Below are 21,721 nucleotides of genomic sequence, written 5' to 3'. Positions count from 1 at the left end.
CTCAAGAAAGAGGCGATAAACCAACAGGGTCTTGGAGATTTACCTGAGGGCATCTGCCAGAGCCCCCCTTGCTGGAGAACATCTTCTTTGTGGTTGAGGAGCTCCAAGTCAGCAGCAGGAGCACATCCCATCCCTTCCACCCGTCCCGCTGGAACACAGCTCACTCGAAGGGGATGGCCTCCAGCTAAGGGGCAGGGAGCTGTGATAGCATCCGACAGCAACAACTGCTTCCGAAGTGACCCCTCTGTGCCCTGGGATAAGATTTTGCACATTAATGCCTGCAAATCTGATTATTCCAAGAATCTCACCACGCACGTTCAACCAAACAAGAGCTCATCAAAAGAAGTCTTTTGCTCTTCAAGAGGGAGCCTGTCGTGATGCAAGGAAATAAAAGAGCACTGAGCAGTAATTGTAGCCCACATCACTTTAATATCCTGCAATGTTTGTTATTGCTTATTTCAGTGGGGAGGGTTTGTTACATTTTTTTATACAGATAGCATGGCAAAGAGACCAATTTACATAATTGGCTTTTGAAAGGGGGAAAAAATCCACATGAGTAAAAAATACTCAGCCTTAATACACAGCTGTTGCTTATTTAGAGACATCAAATTTAAATACAATATATTAACAAGGGTAAAATGCGCTTCTTTTCCAGGACGGTTTCCAAGATAGAACCAAAACCCCTGAATTATTGAAGAATTTAGTCTCTTTGTTATTTCTAGAGCCTTTTGTTTAAGCAAAGAAAAAAAAAAAGTGCATATGCTAAACCAAAAGGCTGTGCTAATGAGCACCATACACAGCTTGCCAGCAGCGCGGAGTGACGCAAGAAAGCAGCACAGCAACGTGCGCACAAATTGTTCACAGGGGCTGGTTTTTATTGTCTATCCGTAGCGGTTCAGTACTGTACTTAAATACAGAGATAAAATTAATTTTCCTTTCATAGTGACAGATTGGACAAGACGGGGGTGACAGGCTGCCTTCCCTCACGCGGCGAGCTCTCCAGCGCGGTGCCAGGACCGAGCCTTTATGTTATGACAGTGGGGCCGGTGCGGCCGGTTCTCTCGTGAAGCTGTGAAAGTTTCAGTGCAATAGAAATGAGGGGCGCCAGCATGACCTGCAGAGAGGGGAGAGATGGCTCAGAACCACGGAGCGGAGCAGCACATGCACCCCACACACATTGTGCCCACCCTGCCCCTGGCTCAAGCTGATCAGTTTAGTTGCTGCCTCCCAGAACTTCCCCCCCCCTAAATCTTCTTTGTGAAAAATGGCATCGTAAGTTATGCAGAAAGAGGTCAAGGATTCTTTTCTGTGGAATATAAAATGAGGATTCTTTTCTTCCGGTATCTGCTAGAGAGCATTTTAAATGATCCTGTAAAGAACACGCACCAAACTTAGTATAGAATGAGCCAGTGTCACCTTAATCCGACTGCAGCATCCTCTCACCCACATTTATTTATTTAAACAAGTATTTCCTGAATTCTGTAGAAGAATGAGCTCATCTTATCCCTAGAGATGCAACATTTCACCTAAAAGGTCAGTTCAGGTCTGCAAGTGTCCTTCCACACCTGGAACCAGCCACAGATGTAACATAAACAAACAGAAAAACTAATGTGCAACTGCAAAAGAAGCTGTGAGGGGTTCTGAATAAGTAATGCTTGTTCCACACAGAGCTTTTTTAAAAGCTATTTGCACTGGGATTAAAGATACCAAAACCCTTGCTTCCAAAACACCCAGCGCCTCCACAGTGCTGCCGTGCTTAGGGCCACGATCTGTGTGCACGAGGAAGGCTGGGAGGCAGCGCTGCCGTGACGCAGAGCAGCACCCACCTGGGGGTCCTCGTATATCTTCTGGGCGTCTTTCTCGTAGCTGTCGATGTAGAGCCGCACGGTGGCCCCAGCGCTGCCCGTACCGCTCAGCCTGAAGATAATGCGGGAGCCGTCGGAGAAGATGAGCCGCAAGCCCTGGTAGGAGAGAAGGGAAGAGAAAAGCCTCTCAGCCACGCGCCTCTGGGGTACCCGGGGTGCTTCCCGTGGCACCCAGCGTGGCCACGCCTGACCCACACCACCCCTGAGCTCCATCCTCCTGGGGGAGCTGCAGAAGGCACCTCTGCTGCACACTCCTGAAGGAGCAAAAGTCTCCCTCCTGACCCACTCCGCGCCTCACGCAGCAAGTTCCCTCATCCTCAGCCAGGATCCCACTGCCAGACACAAGGGAGAAGCTTTTCCAGGGGTCAAACAAACTGCTTGGCTTCAAGGGAAACACAGATGCAACAGAAAACACTGAGGTCGTGTTCGGCCCAGGCGAGGCCGTGCCCACCTGGTTTCTGGAGACGCTCCCATCCACGGGATCGTTGTACTCAAAGTTGTCGGCTTTCTCGACCGTGTAGACTTTGTCACCAGACGACAACTGCTTCCCCACAAAGGAGCGGTCGAACATCATGGTCTCCAAATCCTTCATCATTTTATTAGCTGCATCTGCATCCACCTCTTCGTAGTCGTATCTACAACCAGTCACCAGAAAACAGATTAGGAAGGTCTGTAATTAGTTAGCAATGTTTTGTGATGCCCTTGTTTAACAGCACTGTGGTCAGCCCCACGTATGTTTTCTACTCTTAATAGAGAAAAGTAGGGGAAGAAAAGAGAGGAGGATCCATGCAGCAGTTTGAGTCCAACACAAAGCTGTGGGACACACCACAACCTAGCACACTGAGCATTAGGAGAGCTGAAAGCTCCAATTGTGCTGTCTTGTGCTAGGAATATTACAGACAGAGAGCCAGACCCCAGCAATGCTGACTGCAAAGCATTTATTCTAATTCCACCGATAGGATCTCGACAGGTTCCTCATGATCAGCTGTGCCTGAGCATCCTAACTTGTGTCCCCACAGCAAAGCGAAGGTCTGATGGCAGCACATGATAACACAGCGCTGCCAGCTTTGATCTAACGACTGCTGCTAAGAGAGGCAGCAGAGAGCAGCAGCTCCAGCATGTGCTGAAGCACAGATCAGGACCTGAGACTTTGCACTCTGATTGCCAGTGCGATTTGTGTGGTTTTTATTTGCCCAGCCAGCTAGATGGAGCACGCACAGGCTTGCAAACCTGCCTACCGCTGCACGTCGCTTGCTATGCAGACGTAGCTCTGGTGCTAAAAGGCTGCTTTTTTTTTTAATTCTAGACTTTGGCATTTTTTCCACAGGTTTAAATGCCTTAGATGTATGCTGGCTTTGTGGTGTGAAGAAAAAAAAAAGGGAAAAAAGTGAAAAGGCAAGTTCTTTCACTTGGCAATTTGAGACAAAATTTTCACGTAGGTCTTCCAAAGTGAAAGATTTCTGCCGAACGCTCTCCCTCCAGGCAGTGCCTCCCCTTCTGCTCACGTGCAGCTTAGCTCTTCCCCTTCCCTTTTCCTCTCCCACGTCTGCTATAGCTTAAACGGGAGTAGTTTGGAACCGGACAAACTCAACCAGGTAAATAACAGCCCAGGAGCTGGATGCCCATCCCATAATAGAGCCACCAGTGAAGATACTACAAAGCAACTTGTAGCCTAAAGGAACATGTTACTCTAACAGCAAGAAACACTTGCAAGAAAAAGCCTCCGCTAAGAGAAAAAAGCTACCCTACAGACACCAAAATGCACAACCTTTACAGAGTTTGATACCGAACAGATTGCATTCAGAATAACAAACCCTAGGTGAATATCCAGCTTTAATCAGCCCGGGTACGTTGCATACTGGTGTCAGCCGTGCTTCCCCCACCTGGTGAAGAAGTTCCTGCCGTACTTCTGCCAGTGATCCTTCATGATGTCCTCCACGCTCTGCTTGCGGGTGGCCAGGATGGAGAGCCAGGCCAGGACAGCCCAGAGCCCGTCCTTCTCGCGGATGTGGTCGGAGCCTGCAGAGACCCACAGCAGAAACACGTTTCCCACCTCCTGCCAGGAGAGAGCCCGCGCTACGGCCCTGCCTCGCCTCCTCTCCTCCAGCATCCTGGCAGCCGCACGGCCTCACAAATGGAAGGCATTTGGCGAGCTGGATCCCCGCTGCATTGGTAAAGCGGTTCAAGATATCGTCTGCTGTCAGCCATGGCCCAAATAAAACATTCGGCCCCTTTTAACACACGCACACACACTCATTGTTCACAGATCCTTAATTCTGGTCCCAAGGAAGCAACGGGGAATGCACGCTAAAAAGGTCATCAAAAAAAAAAAAAAAAAAACAACAAAAAGAGGCAAACGCAAAGCTCAAGAAGGAGTAACAGCAACCTCCTGGAGCAGCTGTCACGTACCGTCTGCCAAATCAGCACACCCTGACCGGCAGAGATGCTGGCCGAGCACCAAGAAAAATGTCAGCCCTCGCTGAGGAAGCCAAACCCTAACGACTCCGAAATTATGCAGCCGTGGAGGGCGCAGCCGCCCGTCGGGGTGCACCCGGCACCGGGGCCAGCAGGCAGCAGCATGAGGGGGGACGTTGTTCACACGGGGAAATCAGCTCAGACCAGCCCCAAAACCCTAAATCAAGCAGGGGATCACAGAGCAGCTCAGAGCACGTCCAAGCCGGCCCCCCTGCTCCTGGCTGGCACGCTCGGTGCCGAGCCCCGCTGATTCACAACTTCTGAGCTTCACCCTTTGGGCTTTGGAAAACCTCCAAGCGGGCATTACCAAACCCCAAGGAGCCAGGGTATGGCTGTGAGCACACCCGAGCAGCCCTTTTACCCTCCCCAGAATTGCCAGGGTGGGCGATCGCCCGGGGAGAAGGGCTGGGGCCGCGCGGTGCTCGACACAAATCCCACCATTGTGGCCGCGGCGGTAAATTACCCTCCCGGTCCCGCACGGAGGTGACGGAGAGGAATGCTACATAAACAACGAGTCCCATGTGATGGATCAGCTTCGTGCTGGAATAAAATCCCCAAGAAGGCGGGCAGGAATTCTGTCATGTCGCATTACTCTAATTGCTGCCGGACTCCGGTCCCGCCGGGTCGCAGTTTGGTTCAATTTTTACCGGGTCTGCGTGGCTGCTCCTTCACCTCGCTCCCCTTCAGCGCTCACGCTCCGTCAGACTCCAAACAACTCCTCATTAACTTGCTATCAGCCTCCCTCGTCCCTTTTTCCTTCTTTAAAGGGCCTTTGCCAGATGGACAAACGCCCCGTGTGGTGCGGGGAGCCCAGCACAAGCCCTTTCCCACTCTGTCCCTCACAAAACTGCTCCGATCCCCAGCCCCAGATGTGACGTTGCACAGCCCAAATCCCAAACCTGCCTCCCAGCCCCATTTCTTTGTAAGGCAGAGTCACCTGCTGTGGGAGGTGAGAAGCTATGAGCTCATTGCACATGCAACAGAAACTGGAAATGATTTGAGAGAGCTGCTCGCTGGAGACCCTCTCCTATCAGCAGCTCCCCAAATCACGTGCTGCTTGCTGTCTGTATTTACCAAAACGCCCCTGCACCTCGCGTATCCTCCCGGCTGCCCCGTGGTCCTCAGACAAAGGACAAACAGGATCTCGAGGAGAACCCCAACCAGATAAAGCACGGCCTCTGTGCAGGCACAACGTGCTGAAATCCCTCGTGCAGGGCCAGCCCCGTTTCCCCCATCGGGATGCCACCACCACGTGGTGGATGCTGTGGGATATCTCAGGCTCCCCGCAGCCTCCCGGGAACGCTGCACATTTTGGTTGTGAGCAAAACCCGCTCTCTTCAGCCTCCCTGCACCAGGAACTGCCGAGCGTCACGTGCGCACCCCTAGGAAATTCCTTAAGATGTTCGCTTTGTTTCTCAGTAACCCAATAACTTGCTGCAACTGTTCAAAGGCAAGTGTTAATTTAAACTTTATAAATCATACCTTGTTTTTAGAACAGGAAAATGAGGGCCCTATTAAGCTCGGAGATTTAATAGTGACCTGAAACCTCCCCTAATAAAACTGCATGCTCCAAACCATATTTCTTTCCAGAAATGAAAACATTTAGAAGGTTTTCCTGGCCACCAAGAGTTGAAAAATACATTTAACACTGCACTTAATCCCCATAGACTCAATGACCGGGCTAGTAAAGAGGCCCTTAAACTTCCTGCGTATCGACGTACGCCTTCCTTACTAACTGAAAGAGAACCTAGCTTTTGCCTGACAGAACTCTTAGCATTGTGGACGCTTCCACCAGGGATTCTTGAAAGCTTTTTTGTTTTATTTCAGAAGCATTAACAGCTACCCACAGAAGATAAATCCCAAATTACCCAGCAAAAAGAATTAAGAGGAGGAACAGCGCCTTCGTTACCGAGCTCAGGAACACCCACTTACCAGTACCAAAACTTTCCTCTCCACACAGAGACAGTTTGTTTGCATCCATCAGGTTTCCAAAGAACTTCCAGCCAGTTGGAGTTTCATACAAAGCAATCTTTGTAGCGTGGGCCACCCTTCGAAGGCAAGAAGGCTGCGTCACACCACAGCTGGGCTCTTAGTGCACCCATGTGAAATGCTGCAATAGGAGCCTCGGTTGTTACCAGCATCTCTTTTGGGGTAATGCTGCAGGCAGCTCACGCCTCTGCCTTTTTTTTTGTTTTTTTTTAAGTGGAGAACTGCTCTTTGTGCAGCAGTGCTCAATTTTATCCTGGTGCTACCTTGTGGGAGATGGTTGGGAAGCACAGCTAAGGAATAAATACAAACACACAGCTCTTCTACACCAATTTGCGGTCGTAGATGTCAAAGCATTTAACAAAGAAAATATCACTAACAGATTTAAATTCATAAAAAAAAAGGGGGGGAGGGCATTTATTTGGGCTTATTTGTAGAGAAGAAAGAGGAAAGAGCAGAACCCAACCCTGCCACGTTCCCAAAGAGGATTTAATGCAGCAGCCCAGCAGTGCATCACCCTTCAGGAGAGCCACGCACTCGCTCCCCACCACAGGAGTGTGTCTGACCACAGGAAAGGGACAGTCCCTCCCCCCCGCCACCCCGCGCAGAGGCAGGTGCTACCTATCGAGAGCCCCGCTGGTGGGCATGCTCCGGGCGAAGCCGCGGACTCCGGTCTGCTGGAAGTAAGGGATGCTGAAGATATTGGCAGCGATGACGGCAACGGAGTCGGAGGGGTTCACGAAGAAGCCGTGCTTCCCGAGAATCATGTTGCGGTCCTGGCGAGGACAAGAGAGAAAACAGCTCACGACCCTGCTCTGTGCAAGCAGGCTGCAATCCAAAATCCTTCTACTTCGCAGGCGCAGCCTGTAAACCCCGTGACACGGAGATTTTTGACTGCACTGAACTGAATATGACGTTTGGAAGCAGTTAAACAGCAACACCTCTCCAGTATTTCAACCTTCCTGCTGATTTTTCATAAGCTTTAAAGCTATTTAAAAACAGTTTGGACTTCATTATTTACACAGTAGCCAACTACTGCCGTGGTGGTGAACTGCAGTGAGTGGTTCACGTCTGCTTGCAGTTACAGCAGGGAGAGGACTAAAAAAGGTCTTTGCCTCTCTCCATCCTCCTCTGCTGGTGTCCTGTCATGCCCCACGACCAACTAGAGGGCAAGAAGATGATCAGAGAGCAGCCCATTTACCCCGTCTCCATCAAAGGCAGCTCCAAAGTCGTACTCTCCGGTCTTCATGGTCTGCACCAGGTCGGCAGCGTAGGTCAGGTTGGGGTCAGGGTGGTGGCCACCGAAGTCCTCCAGCGGGGTGCAGTTCACAGCAGAGTTGGCCGGGGCTCCGAGCTCCTCACACAGGATCTTCTTCACGTAAGGGCCCACAACTGTCAGGGCAGAACGTGGGAAGGGAGCGAGTCAGGCACGGGATAAAGGCACCGAGGTATTGACGTGACAGCCCCGTGTAAGAGAACAGAACAGATGCCTGACTGACAGGTCTCCAGCTGTACAACAGCATTTTCTGCTCTCAAACACCAGAAACAAAAAAGTGAGAGAAAGCTTTCCCTGGGCAGCAGGAGGCACCCGCAGACCCACGGCCTCCCGTACCTCCGTGCATCGCGTCTATGCGAATCTTGAGGTGGTTCTTCCCCGAAAGCAGCTCCTTCAGCGCGCTGAAGTCGAAGATGTTCCTCAGCATGTTTGCGTAAGCCTCTACCGAGTCCACAATTTCCACTGGAAAAAGAAGAGAGAAACTAACTGTGACAGCCTGAACTCGACGTAGAAAAGCAAGTTTGCTCCACGTGGCGCTGTGCTGACGGTCCTTGCGTGCAAAGGGCCAGGGCTGGGCATAAAGCCTTTAAACACCCCCTAGAATCATTTCATAAAGACAATGATAATGGTCCTATATTAAGGGCCATTTAATTACAGGCTGCCACTGCTAATCGGATTACAGACCAAACAGAGCGACAGAATCCTGAAGACAAACATTGTTCCCAGCTCTCCGCCGGTCACAGCCTCCATTCAGAGCCCCAGCCCCCCGGACATCCTTTGAGAGGCCTCTGTTCCACTCTGGCTACGTGTAGAGAGGGATTAAGAGGGAAAAAACACACACAAACAGACTTCCACCAACACGAGCACGAACTGTGCACCTCAGAGTCTGAAAAGGTTGCACCTTTGCAACTCATGGGCCACGTAAAAAAAAAAAAAGGTGAAGACAAAGCTATTTACACAAAAATCCTGGTAAACAAAAATGGAAAACGAGAGAAATATGGATTTTTATCACTTTTGATTTAATTTTGTTTACAGTGAGCGAGCATCAGGAGGTGGTGAAAATACTTGCAGTAACTTTTTTGAAAAAAAATTATTTTTCAGATGTATTTTTATTTTCACTGCTAACTGACGAAAATCATGCGTGAAATGTCACGGCTTTCCAGCTCTCAGACAGTTCTTTTATACATGAAACTCTGGAAAAAGCCGGTCAAAAAGATTAAACACTAACACTATACCATTTAATCTGGAAAATGAACTTTAACTGCAGATTTGTCTTTGTTTCCCACGTACGTGTTAATGGGAGCCTTACAGACAATTAGTAGAATTAAAGTATCTAGACAAGGTGAGATGCAAGTAAAAAAATAAAAATAAAAATCCACAGCAACCAGGACAGACAATTTTGCTTGGATTATCCAGCAGCTGAGAAGGAGAGGTCAGAATGGCCACATCTGTCCTTCCAAAACACCACGTGTCCTTTCATGGCAGGTCCACACCAACTTCACCTGCAACTTTCCAAGAGGAAGCACAGTCATTTACCTGTAAATGGCTTAAATTTGTTCTCCAGATCAAACTGCTGTTTCCCAATGGTGCCCAGGTCCACCTGGAGATCCGGGCAGATCGCATACTCTTCGATTTTCTTGCTGATTTGGAAAATTTTGTCTGTGACACCTTCAGGAGCAGGACCTACGAGATATAATGTGCGAGAGGGAAGAAGTTAGAGGCAGATTGGAGGAGAACTGCCCTTCAGAGGTACAGCAGAAGTCCTGGGGCTGGGAATACCTCACTAGGAGAGGAATACTGGGGAGCAAGGGGAGCAGATCAATCACTCTGGACATGGTCCCAGGAAACCTGCTCCAGGTGGCCCTACTTGAGCAGGGCTTTGGACCAGATCACCTCCAGAGATCCCTTCCGACCTCAACCATTCTGTGATTTGGTGTTTGGGGGAACCCAGTGCTCGGGCCACTGAACCTCTGTGATGTCTGACAGTTTAATCAGGTTCCTCGGTACCAATAAAGAACTGGGAAGTAGAAAGCAAGCAAATAAAAGAACTAAACCTTACCTCCATTGGCAGTATTGAATTTAATACCAAAATCTCCGTTGGGCCCACCAGGGTTATGGCTGGCTGTCAGAATGATGCCGCCAATGGCCTTGATTTTCCTGATGATGCAGGACACGGCCGGAGTGGACAAAATGCCGTTCTGCCCTATGACCAAGCGGCCGATCTGAAAATTAAAGGGCAAAACGAACAACTGTGAGTCCCAAATGCTAACAGCAAATGCACCAGACCCTCAAACACTGGCTACAGGCAAAGCAAAGCCTCCTAAGGAGGCACCTTGATGGCTGGGGTGCTGAAGCAAGCAGCGTGTTCCTGGGAGGCCGTGAAGCTCTCTGCTGCATAGTTTGAAGGTCAGCAGCCCACCCCGTTCTGCTGTGCCTTTTTTTTTTCCCCTCACGAACATCACAGCTCAACGGGAAATGGCAGCCTGCGCTGAAGAGCTGAGCTTTCCAGAGCCATCTAAACAAAACGACACAAAAAAAAACCCAACACCCCTTGGCTATGGTCTTGAACTTTGCTTTCAAAAGACACAATGGGGTTGAGAGAAGCCAAAGCAAAAGCAAAATAGATCTTCATCACTGCTCCCGTGGGACCAGATGCAAATTCTCTTCCTCGCAGCGGGTAACACACCTCCCTCCATAAATTCAGTAATATCACCGAGATTAAATCCAGACCGATGTGCTAAGCACTACAAGGTAATCAGGATCCAGTTCATGTAGTAAAACAGAAGATAAATATTCTCCTGGAAGAGCATGCCCCTTACCATAGCCCCCAGATGAGGTGACAGAGGTTTAAGAACATACCAGACTACTCCCCAGCAGCCAAGGAGATTAGACCCTGTATACGACTGAGGCAAGAGGAGGAATTTCATTCAAAAGGCAAGAGAAACCCGAAAACAAAAGCCAGCCTGCCTGGAGTGAAGGTTCCTGTGTGGTGCTAAGCCAGCAGCACCAGCACGGGATAATGGGATGCGGTTCCTGCCCCACAGCACCACAGGCAGAGATCTGGAAAGGCAACAAACCCAAAGCGAATGCAGCGAGGAGACTCGTATCCATACAGGCTGCTCTCTGCTTCGGGGCCCTCCTCGGCTGTCGGAGGTTTTCGGCTGTCATTTCCCTCCAGCCCCGTGCTAACTCCTTTGGGGTAACTGCTCAGCCTAGCGGCGTGCTGAGCTGCTAACACTCAGCATCTTTTTCAGTTTTCTGGAGTTTCTTACGAGCCAAAGCTAAGAAAGAAAACAGAAACACCTTCCCCAGGATGCTCCGGGCAGCCCCATTCACCCGACCTGCCTCCTGCGGCGATGTCGGGTTACGGCCCCGTGATGCAACCCAGAGCTTCCACCTGGAGTCACCAAAAACCCCACCAACACACACACAGACAGCAAAGGACTCCTGCGGGTCCCCTCCAGCAACACAGGCTGATGCTTTCAGTGCTTTCCCACCAAACCCACGTTTTCTAGCTGAGGAAGCCGGTGTGCACAGCTCCACTGCCCTCCTGGACGATGCACGCAGCACAAGAGCAATGCCCTGCACTGGTCACAGCCCCCGAGCACAGAGCAAATAACCCAGGTCCCTTTCTTTGACCAAACCAGCAGCATTTGAAGCAGGCGAGGTGAATCCCCCTGCAGCAGCACAGCAAAAGTGCTCGGTGCCATTCGGAGATCCTGCTGATGCCGCGTTTGCGGAGGTGGCAGCACCTGTCCCTGGCACATGCCGACAGAGACGCTTCTGCACATCCAAAACACGCCAGGCATGCCCTCCTCGTGCCTTCTTACATTTTAACACATCCTTGGACTCATCCCTTCAGCTCTGCAGAGCGAGGTTAGCACAACGTTGATTAACAAAGTCACAGGATTCAGCCAGACTACATAAAAAACAAGCAGTGAAAAAACATCAAACCCAGCAGTGGAACTAGATGTTAGCCAGACACGGGCCACGCCGCCGGAAAGAAACGCAGGAGAGAAGCCTCATCTGGTGAGGATCAGCTTAATCTCATCTTTACCATCAGGAAATCTGTCCTGGTGTCAGAAAGCCCGAGCAGCAGGCCTGGCTCCTACGTTGTGCACATTCCCCAGCTCTCCTGCTCAGCCCGTACGCTGACTTAAGTGGAATACATTAATTTGCAATGCCAAAGGATTCATTTTTCCAGCCTGGAAAACTTGCTGATTAAAAAAAAAAAAAAAAAAAACAAAAAGAAAACTCTCTCCTCTTATCTGCCTGCTCATTACAAATTACCCTGTTGCGATCGAACAAGCTTTTCTGCCAAAAATTCCTATGCCACTTCTCTTAGCATCAAGTTTTGCTCTGCGTTAGGAGATCCAGGACAGACGGCGGCGTCTTCCCTTCTTAAAAAGCAAGAAGAAGCAAAGACACAGCCCCAGAGGCTTGCAGCACCTGAACCACCCCGTGCCACAAACAGCCCGGTCTCCTGCCCTGCTTCCAGCACAGCCAGAGATCTCAAAGGCTCCCCCCATTTCTGCTCTCATCTCATTTCATTTTTTGGAGGCTCCCCAAGTGCTTACTGCCCGGCCACAGCTTGTAGCTGTGGGGAAGCAGCAGAGCCTGCGTTTTGCCTTCTCCGAGCAAGGCTGAAGGAGCTTTTGCCCAGCTGCCACCACAGGGAGAGCCGTGGCTCTGCCACCCACTTCTCCTACTGTTATCAGGGTTTTATTACCTGATGGAGACACTACCAAGTCCACAAGTGCCAACAGCTTGAGGCACGTCAAACCATGAACTAGGAAGGCACAGAAAACGTGGACCTTTTCTGTTCTTTGCTCCGTGTGTTTCCCCATGCTTCTACCCAACTGTACCACTTAAAAGTGAACAAACAGTAATTTCAGCATTTCCAGTTGGATTTTCTGTTAGAAAGCTAACCGTTAGCAATTAGTGACTCCCAGTGACTAATTTATTACGGTTTTCTGCATTTACCAGCTACGCAACCCTAGGAATTTAGTCATTTAACCGTTACCAACCCCGTTGGCTGCAGCCATTTGGACTATCAGCTCCACCGCAGACTTATTCAGGTACCTCCCATCGCCTCCAACCACCATAGAAGCTCCTTGTCGATCTCTTAGATCTATGGAAAAAAATATACTCTGGATAAAGTTCTGCATATAGTTCGTCTTGGATTCAAAATAAAAGGTCTTCTTCCGTAGTCCACTCGTTCCTGGCTTCTGATCGTTGTAAGGAGCCGTGGGCATGGTCAGCAGAGGCAGAGGAGCGTCTTCCATGGCCTTTTTTCATATAAATGCATTTAAGAAGTAAGTTACGATGAAACACAAAGGAAAAAATATGTAATTTAAAAAAAATCGATCAATCTTGACACCAGCAATGGCACACCTACTGGACAGAAGCTGAGTGAAGTTCTCGAGCACCCAAAAATAGCTCCTCGAACATCGAGCTGAACGTGGGTTCTGTAACTGAAGCTGTTTCCTTGCACTTGCCGAGGAGGATCAATGTCACGGCGAACACGCAGCTCCACCACGGGCAGGAAAAGGCGATTTTTGCCTCCCTCACCACCTCCTGCTCCCTGCAGGCACGGCTCCTCGCCGCTCTGGGCTGTCACCCGTCCGTCTGCCCGGGTCTCCGTCAGCGCATGGGCAGCTCGGCGCCCCGCTCGGACACCCCGATGCGCTGCCCCAGCGTTTTTGCCAGCCCAGCAAATCTCTGCAGGCACGGCAGGCCCCGGAGGAAAAGCCTCCAGCAGGCAGGGCAGCACGCGGCCGGAGGTGTTTTGCGGAGTCCGGCGAGCTAAAGGTCACTCTTAAAATGGAAGGCAGCAGATCTGTTACCCACAGGTCGCTTACACACGAGCCCCGCTGCGACAACCTGACTGCCCCGGGGCTCCCTCCCGGGCACGGGGACGTGGTCCACAAAGAAGAGTGGCTCAGCCTTTGCTGAGCTCAGGAAAACCCAGCACGGCTCGAAGCTGCTAAAGGCATGGTTTCAACCGAATACTCCACAAGTTGACAGCATAGGTGCCAAAATTTATTAAAAAAAAAAAGAAAAAATCCACAAGTATCGAATCCTTTAGAGCACGGCATGATAAAGTTATTGGGTTCGGAACAACTCACACACAGAAGAGATCCAAATGCCAACAAGCTTTTATGAGGCATCGTCTCCCTGAGCTTGGGGAAGATAACTTCAGACACCAGGCTGGAATCACGGTCTCCTCCAAACCTCTTTAATAACGCTCAGAGTCCCCTGTCCGAGCTGCTGGCAGAGTTTTATGGATATTAGTGGAAAATCAGAGACCGTGCACTTCATAATGACTCATTCATCCCATTATCAAAAAGGGGGAGGGAGAAAGGAGTTGTGTACACAGCTGGATTGTGACAACTTACGAAGGCTTCCACGAGACCGTTTCCTAAGGTGCTGCCTCTGTCATTGCTCCAAAAATCATCAGATTTCTCCAAGGGGCAAAGAGACGCTGTTATGGCCATCTTTATTTTATACCACCAGCGAGAATGCCTGGGGTAGGCAGGCAGAAACAATCAGTGCACATTTCACACCTCCACGCTAGTCCTGCATCTGCTACTCCCTATCCTGCAGCTGCGATGCCCTAAATTTCCACGCAAAGGCACAGGTTTCCCTCTAGTGGCACGGAGAACAAAATCCAGCTCCCAGAACGAGCCTCCCACTGAGCAGCCGCCCTGGCAGGGAGAGGCCTGCACAAGCTCTGTCCCTTTTTCTTCTTCTCTTGACTGGTTTGGGAGCTGGGACATGTAATTAGGTGTGCACGTTCTGGCCATTTGTGGTCTGGGAGGCACTGCTCGGGTGGGAAGGAGCACAGTGGCTCACGGCTCCCTCCCCAAATCTGGTGCCCTATACCCAGGGCACCCTTCAGACAGCTCCCATAAGCCATTCTTTAAGTCCTCCTCTCCAGGTGAGCGGTGCCCACGCATAAATCACCTTGCAGCCAGGAGCGTGTCCCTGCGAGCTGGCCTACATCCTCCTCACCGTGGCTCAAGCCCTCCCGAGCTGTCAGAGAGCAAATTGAACACAACCCTCTTCCTGACAGCTTCTTTCACTGCAAAAAAAAAAAAATTCAGCATACAGAGCCTGAACATCCTCTGTTTTCTACAGGAAACAACCCCAATTTCCTCAACTTTCCCTCATGGCCACAGTGCTGAGGTGCCTCATTCCTCACCTTTCCCCTCCCTGCCCGCCCCAGGCAGGCTGTTTGCTCACGCAGCTCCCCGTTCACAGCCCTGCACTTCAGACAAGCAAGAGCAGAGCCAAAGCCATGAACTGCTGTCCTTTTATCATTAACCCAAGTCAAACAAGGCTATTTTGAGAGCCCTTAAACTTCAGGAAAACCCTGCAGAGCACGCAGCCCCTCCCTCGGCTCGATATTGCTGGCCCCTGCCCCGTCCCCTCTCCCTGCTGTGGCTCTGCCACCTCTCCTCACCCCACCCCACATTGGGAGATTCAAAATAACTGGGGGAGAACACTACACAGAATCAAAGCCAGGTATTTTGCAGTTGTTTCTCAGCCTTCCTTTCAAGCACAAATCACATTTCCCTGCTCCTGCCCACAGCAAACCCGTGCCCTGCTGCTTGTGCAATCCCGCTGGGGGGGCCGGCAGCCCCGATAACCCCACGGCTGCCAAAACCACACACCTTCTGCCTGATTACAGCCCGCTGCCGGCGTGACGCTTGGCACTGCCAAGATAAATGGAGGCAGAGTAAAATAAACCAACTGCGAGCCCGTCGGTTACGCAATTGCAGGAGCTCTGCTTGTAAGATTCTTTGTTTCCCTAAGGATTAATTAAAATGCAGTTTTTGAGGCTGAAAGGGAGAGAGGCAGAGGGTCTGGCACCACCTCGAGAGGCTGAGCGCACACACAGGCACCCACGTACGTGCTGGTAACTCCAGAACTGAGCCGTGCTGACCGTGCACCCCGGAGAGGCTCAGGGGGCAGAAAGCAGATCCTTGACACAGCTCTGCAGGGCTAGGGGCGATGCTACCATCCACAGGGCTGCTGCAGACCCCACAAAGGGCTCCGGAGCTGGCAGGGGCTCATCCCCCCTTTGCCAGGAGAGGAGCAGACAGCAGCAGGCATGGCCGTGAAGGTTTCTGTCCAAAGGTCAGCTCCGCAGCGCACGGCCGTGACCGCGGGCTGCCCTGGCGTTTGCTGCCCTCCCTGGCACGGGAGAGGGATCTTGGCTGGTTCAGCTCCAGCAGAACCAGCACTGAGCTGGAGATCCTGGCCCTAACCCGCCAGGAGATCGCCCCTGCGCCTGGATCCTAATGTGGGGGCTTCGCCTGGAACAGCGCGGATGGAAGAGGAGAGAGGGAGATGCACATGAACCTTTTCTCACACAGTTACAACGTGCTGGCAAAGCTTCACCTGCAGGCAAGAAGCAGGTAAAGCACATGTGGAGGGAAGGGCTGGGAGTGCTGTAAAAAGCTCACCCAGCCCCTGCACCGGGTAGAAGCAGCTCTGCCCAAACCGTTCTTGCTAGAGGTTTTCCCAGGCAGAGATTTAATGAGCATCCCCAGGCAAGGTGCTCTTTCCATTAGTATTAAGCTTCCAAAAATGCTTTCTAACGTCTAGCCTAAGCCTCTCCTGCTGCAATTTTAATCCTTGCCCGGTCCCCAGCTGACCAGAGAGCAATTTACCTTCTTCTCTGCAGCATCGCAGCAGACTGCAAGTGTTTTTCCTACCTCTGGGCTAAGCTGAGTGTCCCTGTGCTTTCTGGCTGGCCACACGTGCCCAACCTCAGGATCTCTCTTTTGCTGCCTGCTGGAATCTCCCCCAGGCACTCCACATCCTCCCTGGTGAGAATATTTCCAGTTTTATTTCCTTTTATTATTATTTTTTTTTGAGTTCATCATTTGAAGCATTAATAACTACAGATTAGCGTCGAGATGGGAGGGCAAGGAGAAGGAGCCACCATATGATTTCCTGGAGCTGGTCTTGCACCAGCTCAGCCCGGCTGTGAGGCACGCAGGCAGCGTCTGCCGGGCTCAGCTCACCCAACCCAGAGCTTGGTGTGACAAAAAGAAGGCGCCAGGCCCTGCACGGCTGCCTCCCAGCACGGCCAGAGCTGAGGCGTCTGCTTAGAGCCACTGCTCCAGGAGATTACGGTTAAGCCCCTGTTAGAGTGGATTTCAACACTCTGTCTGCTGGATTTGCAAAGATTAACTACAAAGCACCCCAGTTCTTCCCTCCAGATGGGGTTTTGTTACTGTAGAGGATGAAATTCCCAAAAGCCACCAAACCTGGGCAACCTCACCACTGCCTGAATAACCTTCAACTGTAAATTGATATAAAATGATGAATTTGAGAGGCAAAAAGAAACTAAAGTAGTAAAAAAGCAGTCTTCGAGCTGTAGGGAGCTGGTGCATGTATGGTTGTCTTCTAAACCCCACCATAACCTGGAGCCAGGACATACCTGCAGGTAACGCTGACTGCACACTCGGGATCTATCTCCTTACTTCAGATATCACACCTCACTTTCCTCTTCTGCTTCTGAGAAAAACAGCAACGTAACAAAGACCAGAAATTGAGACTTCTTATCGGCCTGTAGGATCTAGCATCACTGCACGTAGGACTGGTTCATAGGGTTCGCTTTTATGGAATAAAATCCTTCACACTCACTTTAATTTGATGTTTTAGTACCAGGAGCTTTTACTAAATGGGAAGATCTGAACCCGAGGACTGACAGCCTGTTCTTTAGGGTAACATTGCTGGCTGCTAAGCGGATGAAGGGCTGTAAAGCAACAGGACTGAGGCTGACCTCACAGTCTTGTGCAGAATCAGGAACAGCACAAAATTAAAATGGAGCAGAGCTACCCAAGTAAGCTACAAGAGAGCCCTGGCAAATAACGAGCTGCTGAGCAATGCAACTGAATTTAAACACTTGGTTTCCCTGGGATATTTGGGTGGGGAAAAGCTTAATAGCAGCCAAGCCAGGAAACCAAACTTTCTGGGGCAGAGAGCAGTGTTTCTAACTGAAGTACCGTTTTGTCCTGCAGCAGTAAAACAAAACCAGGCTAGCATTTACCATGCAAAGCAGCGCCTGGCATTCAAAATACCTTCAAGCAATTTGCTTTAATGCAGATACCTCGCAGCGCTTTGAAATCTCTTTACTTGAGAAGGAACCAGGGGCACATTACACTTGTTGAATAGCAGGTGACAACATTCATTCGTGAGTCAGCCTGATCCTAGGTGTTTAATCTCAGTTCTGCAATTTGTGCCTGCTTTTGACTTAAAGCTATTGCACGGCCCCAGTTCTACCCCAGATGGTTGGAGCTTTTAAGCTTTATTCATTAATTAAGGAGTCAGACTTGCAAACTATGTGTGGGAAAAAAATAAAGGATACTTGGCACAACAGACCAAAACAAAGCAGGTAGGCTCTGCTGGCTGCCAGCTGAGAATGGTGAAACCAACGACTATTTTTGGTTACTTTTATACAGGCAAACTTGTAAATAACACTTGTTAATCACAGAACTACAAATTGAGGTGTTGCTATTCAAATACCAGCATTTAGGTATATATTATCCATTCCAGGTGAAGAAAAAAACTAAAATTCACTTCAGCATCCTCACCTTTTACTCTGTAAAACTAACGATCATGAACCGTACTCCTGTTTCTCCTGCGGCTTTGAGAGGACCACTCAGCCAGATCTTAAAGGCTGAGGATTTTAAAGCAGTGACCCCTTCACCTCTTACTCCCTAGGACCAGAAATACGGCTCTCCAGCACTGTTTTGGCACAGGAGGCGGGCTGGCTGCTGTTAGACAGGTGAACACATCCTGGTATGACATACCTTGGTGATCAAAACAAGCAGAAAGGCTGTGTTAGAGAGGCCTGTAGCCAAAACTTTATTATATCTTTATTATTTCTTTATTATATCTTTACTACTTTTCAGTTTTACCACGTTCTTAGTGGATCTATACAGTGGACCCCCTCGCATGCACTGCAATAATCACTTCCCTCCAGAAGTGATTATTTCAGGTGTCCAGCCTTCCTCTACATTACTCAGTATGTCTCACCACGAGATTACTGAGCCTTCTTCTGAGACCTGGCTCCCAGAATCAGGAGACCCCCACAGGCCCCAGCACTCAGCCCAAACCAGTTTCCAGGAACCCGCTGCCACGTGCTTGCAGCACGCTTTCTTACACATTAACCAAAGTAGCTCGCCCTTCCCTTTGAAGGGTGGGTGACCCCCAGTTACTTCACATCCATTATGAAGAAAGAGGATTTTCATAGCTACCACAGCATAGTTGAGTAAGAGCTTACCAGAGAACTAGCACTTGCGATTACAGAGAAAAAACACGAAGCAAGCATCCCCTAAGCAATCCAAAACACAAAAGCAAGTGCTAGAAATTCATTAAAAACAGGCATTTTGCACTGAATAAAGAAACTCTGCTTTTAGTCACCTCATTTCTTGGGACCTGAAGGTTTTCCACACTCAAGTATAGCATCACCAAACTTTAAGCCTGTGCAATTCAAACTTAGCCAGCAATTGTCACAGTATCACAGGATTGTATCAAGCTTTCAATGGCCCAGCAGTCTGCAGAGCTCTTCACTGTGCCTCCTTCTGGTTCCTTATTCAGATTTACATCTGCTCTTCAGTTATTAAAGAATTTGGGGGACAGTTTTCTCATTTCTTTAATGACCCTTTGAGGTCTTTTTCCCCCTTTTTTACATAGGATATTTAAATCTCTGATTTTGCAGCAATTCTGACCTGCCAGTCCTCCTCAAATTTTGGAGGGTGGCTGGGGAGGGGAGAGTTTATTTTATGGCTCCCTCCAGCACCCCAGAAAACCCACGCCACTGTCTCTACTCTGCTGCAACAAGGGCACAAAGAACCCACAAGCAGATGACTGGCAGTGCTGCCATATCACTTAATTTTTGCTTGAAGAAGTCTAACATTTTGTCTCAGGCCACGGCCGTTTTCTTGCTTTATACATTAATGATTCAGAATGAAAAGCTTTTAGAGTAAAACTTCCCACTTCGTATAGCCGTGCCTTGGCTCTTACCCCACGCATTCACCCACCTGCTTTCTCCTCCTGTTTCCTCTTGCCTTTCCAGAACATTTCTCTTTCTTTTACAGCCGGTTCTGCCCTAACACTTGGAAGCAAGTCAGACAAACCACCGCAGGGCAAATACCCGCTGGTGAGCGGACCCCTGGACGCTGCACGGCCATGAGGACGGGACTCGAGCCCCTCCTGAGGGGTCCCCAGCTCAACCACAGCCCTCAGCCCCTTACCCACTGTGGGGCTGAGGCGAGGTGCAGGAGGGGAGCCCCTCAGGCCCTGGTGGGCCACCACGTCCCACAGCCTGCTCGGTCACTGGGACCTGAGGTGCTGTCAGCACACATTTCAGCCCCAATTCACCTCAGAGCCGATAAATAAAGCAGTGCCAGCCGCTTTTCTGCTGGGGAAGGCCACATCGCCCGTGCGTGCGGGTGCTGTCAGGGGGCGCGGGCTGAGCGCTGGGCACCCAACCCGGGGCACAGGAGGCCCAATTTTGCACAGCTTCCAGACACACTCACCCACTTCCTTATTCCATAAGAAAGCAGCAAGCTCAAATTTGTGCCCCCGGGTGGCTTAGCCACACTTTTACCCCCCTAATCACATACACTGCGACATCCGATTTGAGCAGGACAGCACAGCGAGCTTCCCCCCAGCGCCTGACGCTACCCCCCGGCATCCTCAGCTCCCCTTTTCTGTCAGAGGAAGCCTTCCTCATCCTCCTCCTTCCTCCTCCTCGTCCTCCCTGAGCCCGGCCCCGAGCCGCACGTACCCCGTTGGCGGCGGCGATGCGGACGATGAGGCGGATGGCGTCCCGCATGTAGTAGCGGCCGTCCCCCCCCACCACCAGGGTGGCCTCCTGGCGCTCTGCCGGCGGCAGGGTGGCCAGCACGCTCTGGATGAAGTTCTCGGCGTAGTGGGCATTGCTCTGGAAGACCGAGACCCGCTTGCGAAGCCCGCTGGTGCCGGGCTTTTGGTCCCCGTACGCCTTGGTCTTCACCGTCACGATGCGCACCATGGCCGGCAGCCGCTGGCAGTTCCGGGCCGGCCTCAAGGGGAGCGGGCTGGGCTCGGCAAGGCTCGGATCGGCACGGCCCCGATCCACGCCCCTTAAAGGCACAGCCGGGCCGGGCTGGCCCCATTCGGCCCCCTTCAGCACGGCCCGGCCCCGTTCCGCCCGCCGCTGTGAGGCCGCCCCCCGGGGGTGGTGGTGAGGGAGGCCCGGGCGGCCAGGCCGCCGCCTCATCCTCCTGTCACGGCTCCGCGGTGTCGCCGTTATCGCCGCTTTTTGCCCCAATTTCCTCCCCCCCCGAGGAGGGCAGGCGGTAGCTGACTCCTTGTGTGAGTCCAGAATGGTTTTATGGAGCCTGGAGCAAAGGGGAGAACACCCAGCAGATAGGGCTGAGGTCTCGCTTCTTCTCCCCTCCTGGGCAAGAAGGGTGGAAACTGCCTTGGGGCAGAGAACTTGCCTATGTTCCCCCTCAAAAAGTCAGATCATTAAACTTCTTAAAAGATCAGGACAGCAAAGGGGTTCCATGCCCTGCTGCTGTGTCATGTTTCACTCCACATTAACTGCAGCAAAACCCAAGTCCTGCCTCACGCCCTGAGTTCTCAGCCAAGAGCTTCTCTCAGTTTTAAGCATTCCTGTCCTGAAGTGCAGGAAGAACAGCACATCGATTCCTGCTGCGTCTACCGAGACTAATGTCATAAACAGACGAAGGGCAAATAAGGGAGAGCTCATTTTGTACCTCATAATTTCCCTGTTCCTTCTCAGAGATGCAGCTAGGAACTTGTGATGTATCCACACGTTGCCTGAGGCAGCATTTACAGAGCTCTGTGTTGCTGGCAGGAAGTTACCAAAAATGTGAGGAGTCTCTTAATACAACTTCTACTTCTAGACAGTTCTGGAAATGAAAACGATATCTGCTGTGCTTGCTACGGGGGGACAAAAAAAAAGAAGAAAAAAAAAGAACGATCACCAGTAGACCTCCTTGAGTACCAGTTGCTGGAGTGCATAAATCACAGCCAGCCTCGAGCAGCGCTCTCTTTTTGTAACTGACATTTACTTTCCCAGTGTACG

At 50.8% G+C, this 21,721-nt stretch overlaps 1 protein-coding gene across 1 annotated transcript; it reads right to left on the bottom strand.

The window, feature by feature from the left end:
- Positions 1-415: 415 nt before the first annotated feature.
- Positions 416-20,713, bottom strand: PGM1 (phosphoglucomutase 1). Its single transcript, XM_082765780.1, has 11 exons — positions 20,414-20,713; positions 9,662-9,824; positions 9,139-9,285; positions 7,939-8,064; positions 7,528-7,718; positions 6,948-7,102; positions 6,273-6,388; positions 3,749-3,884; positions 2,317-2,500; positions 1,827-1,961; positions 416-1,114 (listed from the first exon to the last, which is right to left on the bottom strand). The coding sequence occupies exons 1-11, from the start codon at positions 20,657-20,659 to the stop codon at positions 1,025-1,027; spliced, it is 1,689 nt and encodes a 562-aa protein (XP_082621906.1). The 5' UTR covers positions 20,660-20,713; the 3' UTR covers positions 416-1,024.
- Between the last annotated feature and the right edge of the window lie 1,008 nt (positions 20,714-21,721).

The sequence above is a fragment of the Aythya marila genome (genome assembly GCF_965140915.1).
Source record: "Aythya marila genome assembly, chromosome: 8".
NCBI lineage: Eukaryota > Metazoa > Chordata > Aves > Anseriformes > Anatidae > Aythya > Aythya marila.
The sequence above is the reverse complement of the archived record's forward strand: the minus strand, read 5'-3'. Positions and strand labels throughout refer to the sequence as shown.

Excerpts from the sequence above, each read along its gene's own strand:
- PGM1 (XM_082765780.1), bottom strand. The coding sequence starts at position 20,659 with ATGGTGCGCATCGTGACGGTGAAGACCAAGGCGTACGGGGACCAAAAG. Across the intron at positions 9,825-20,413 it reads GCATCGCCGCCGCCAACGGG|ATCGGCCGCTTGGTCATAGG; the intron begins GTACGTGCGGCT and ends TTTAATTTTCAG. Across the intron at positions 1,115-1,826 it reads AGATATACGAGGACCCCCAG|GTCATGCTGGCGCCCCTCAT; the intron begins GTGGGTGCTGCT and ends CCCTCTCTGCAG.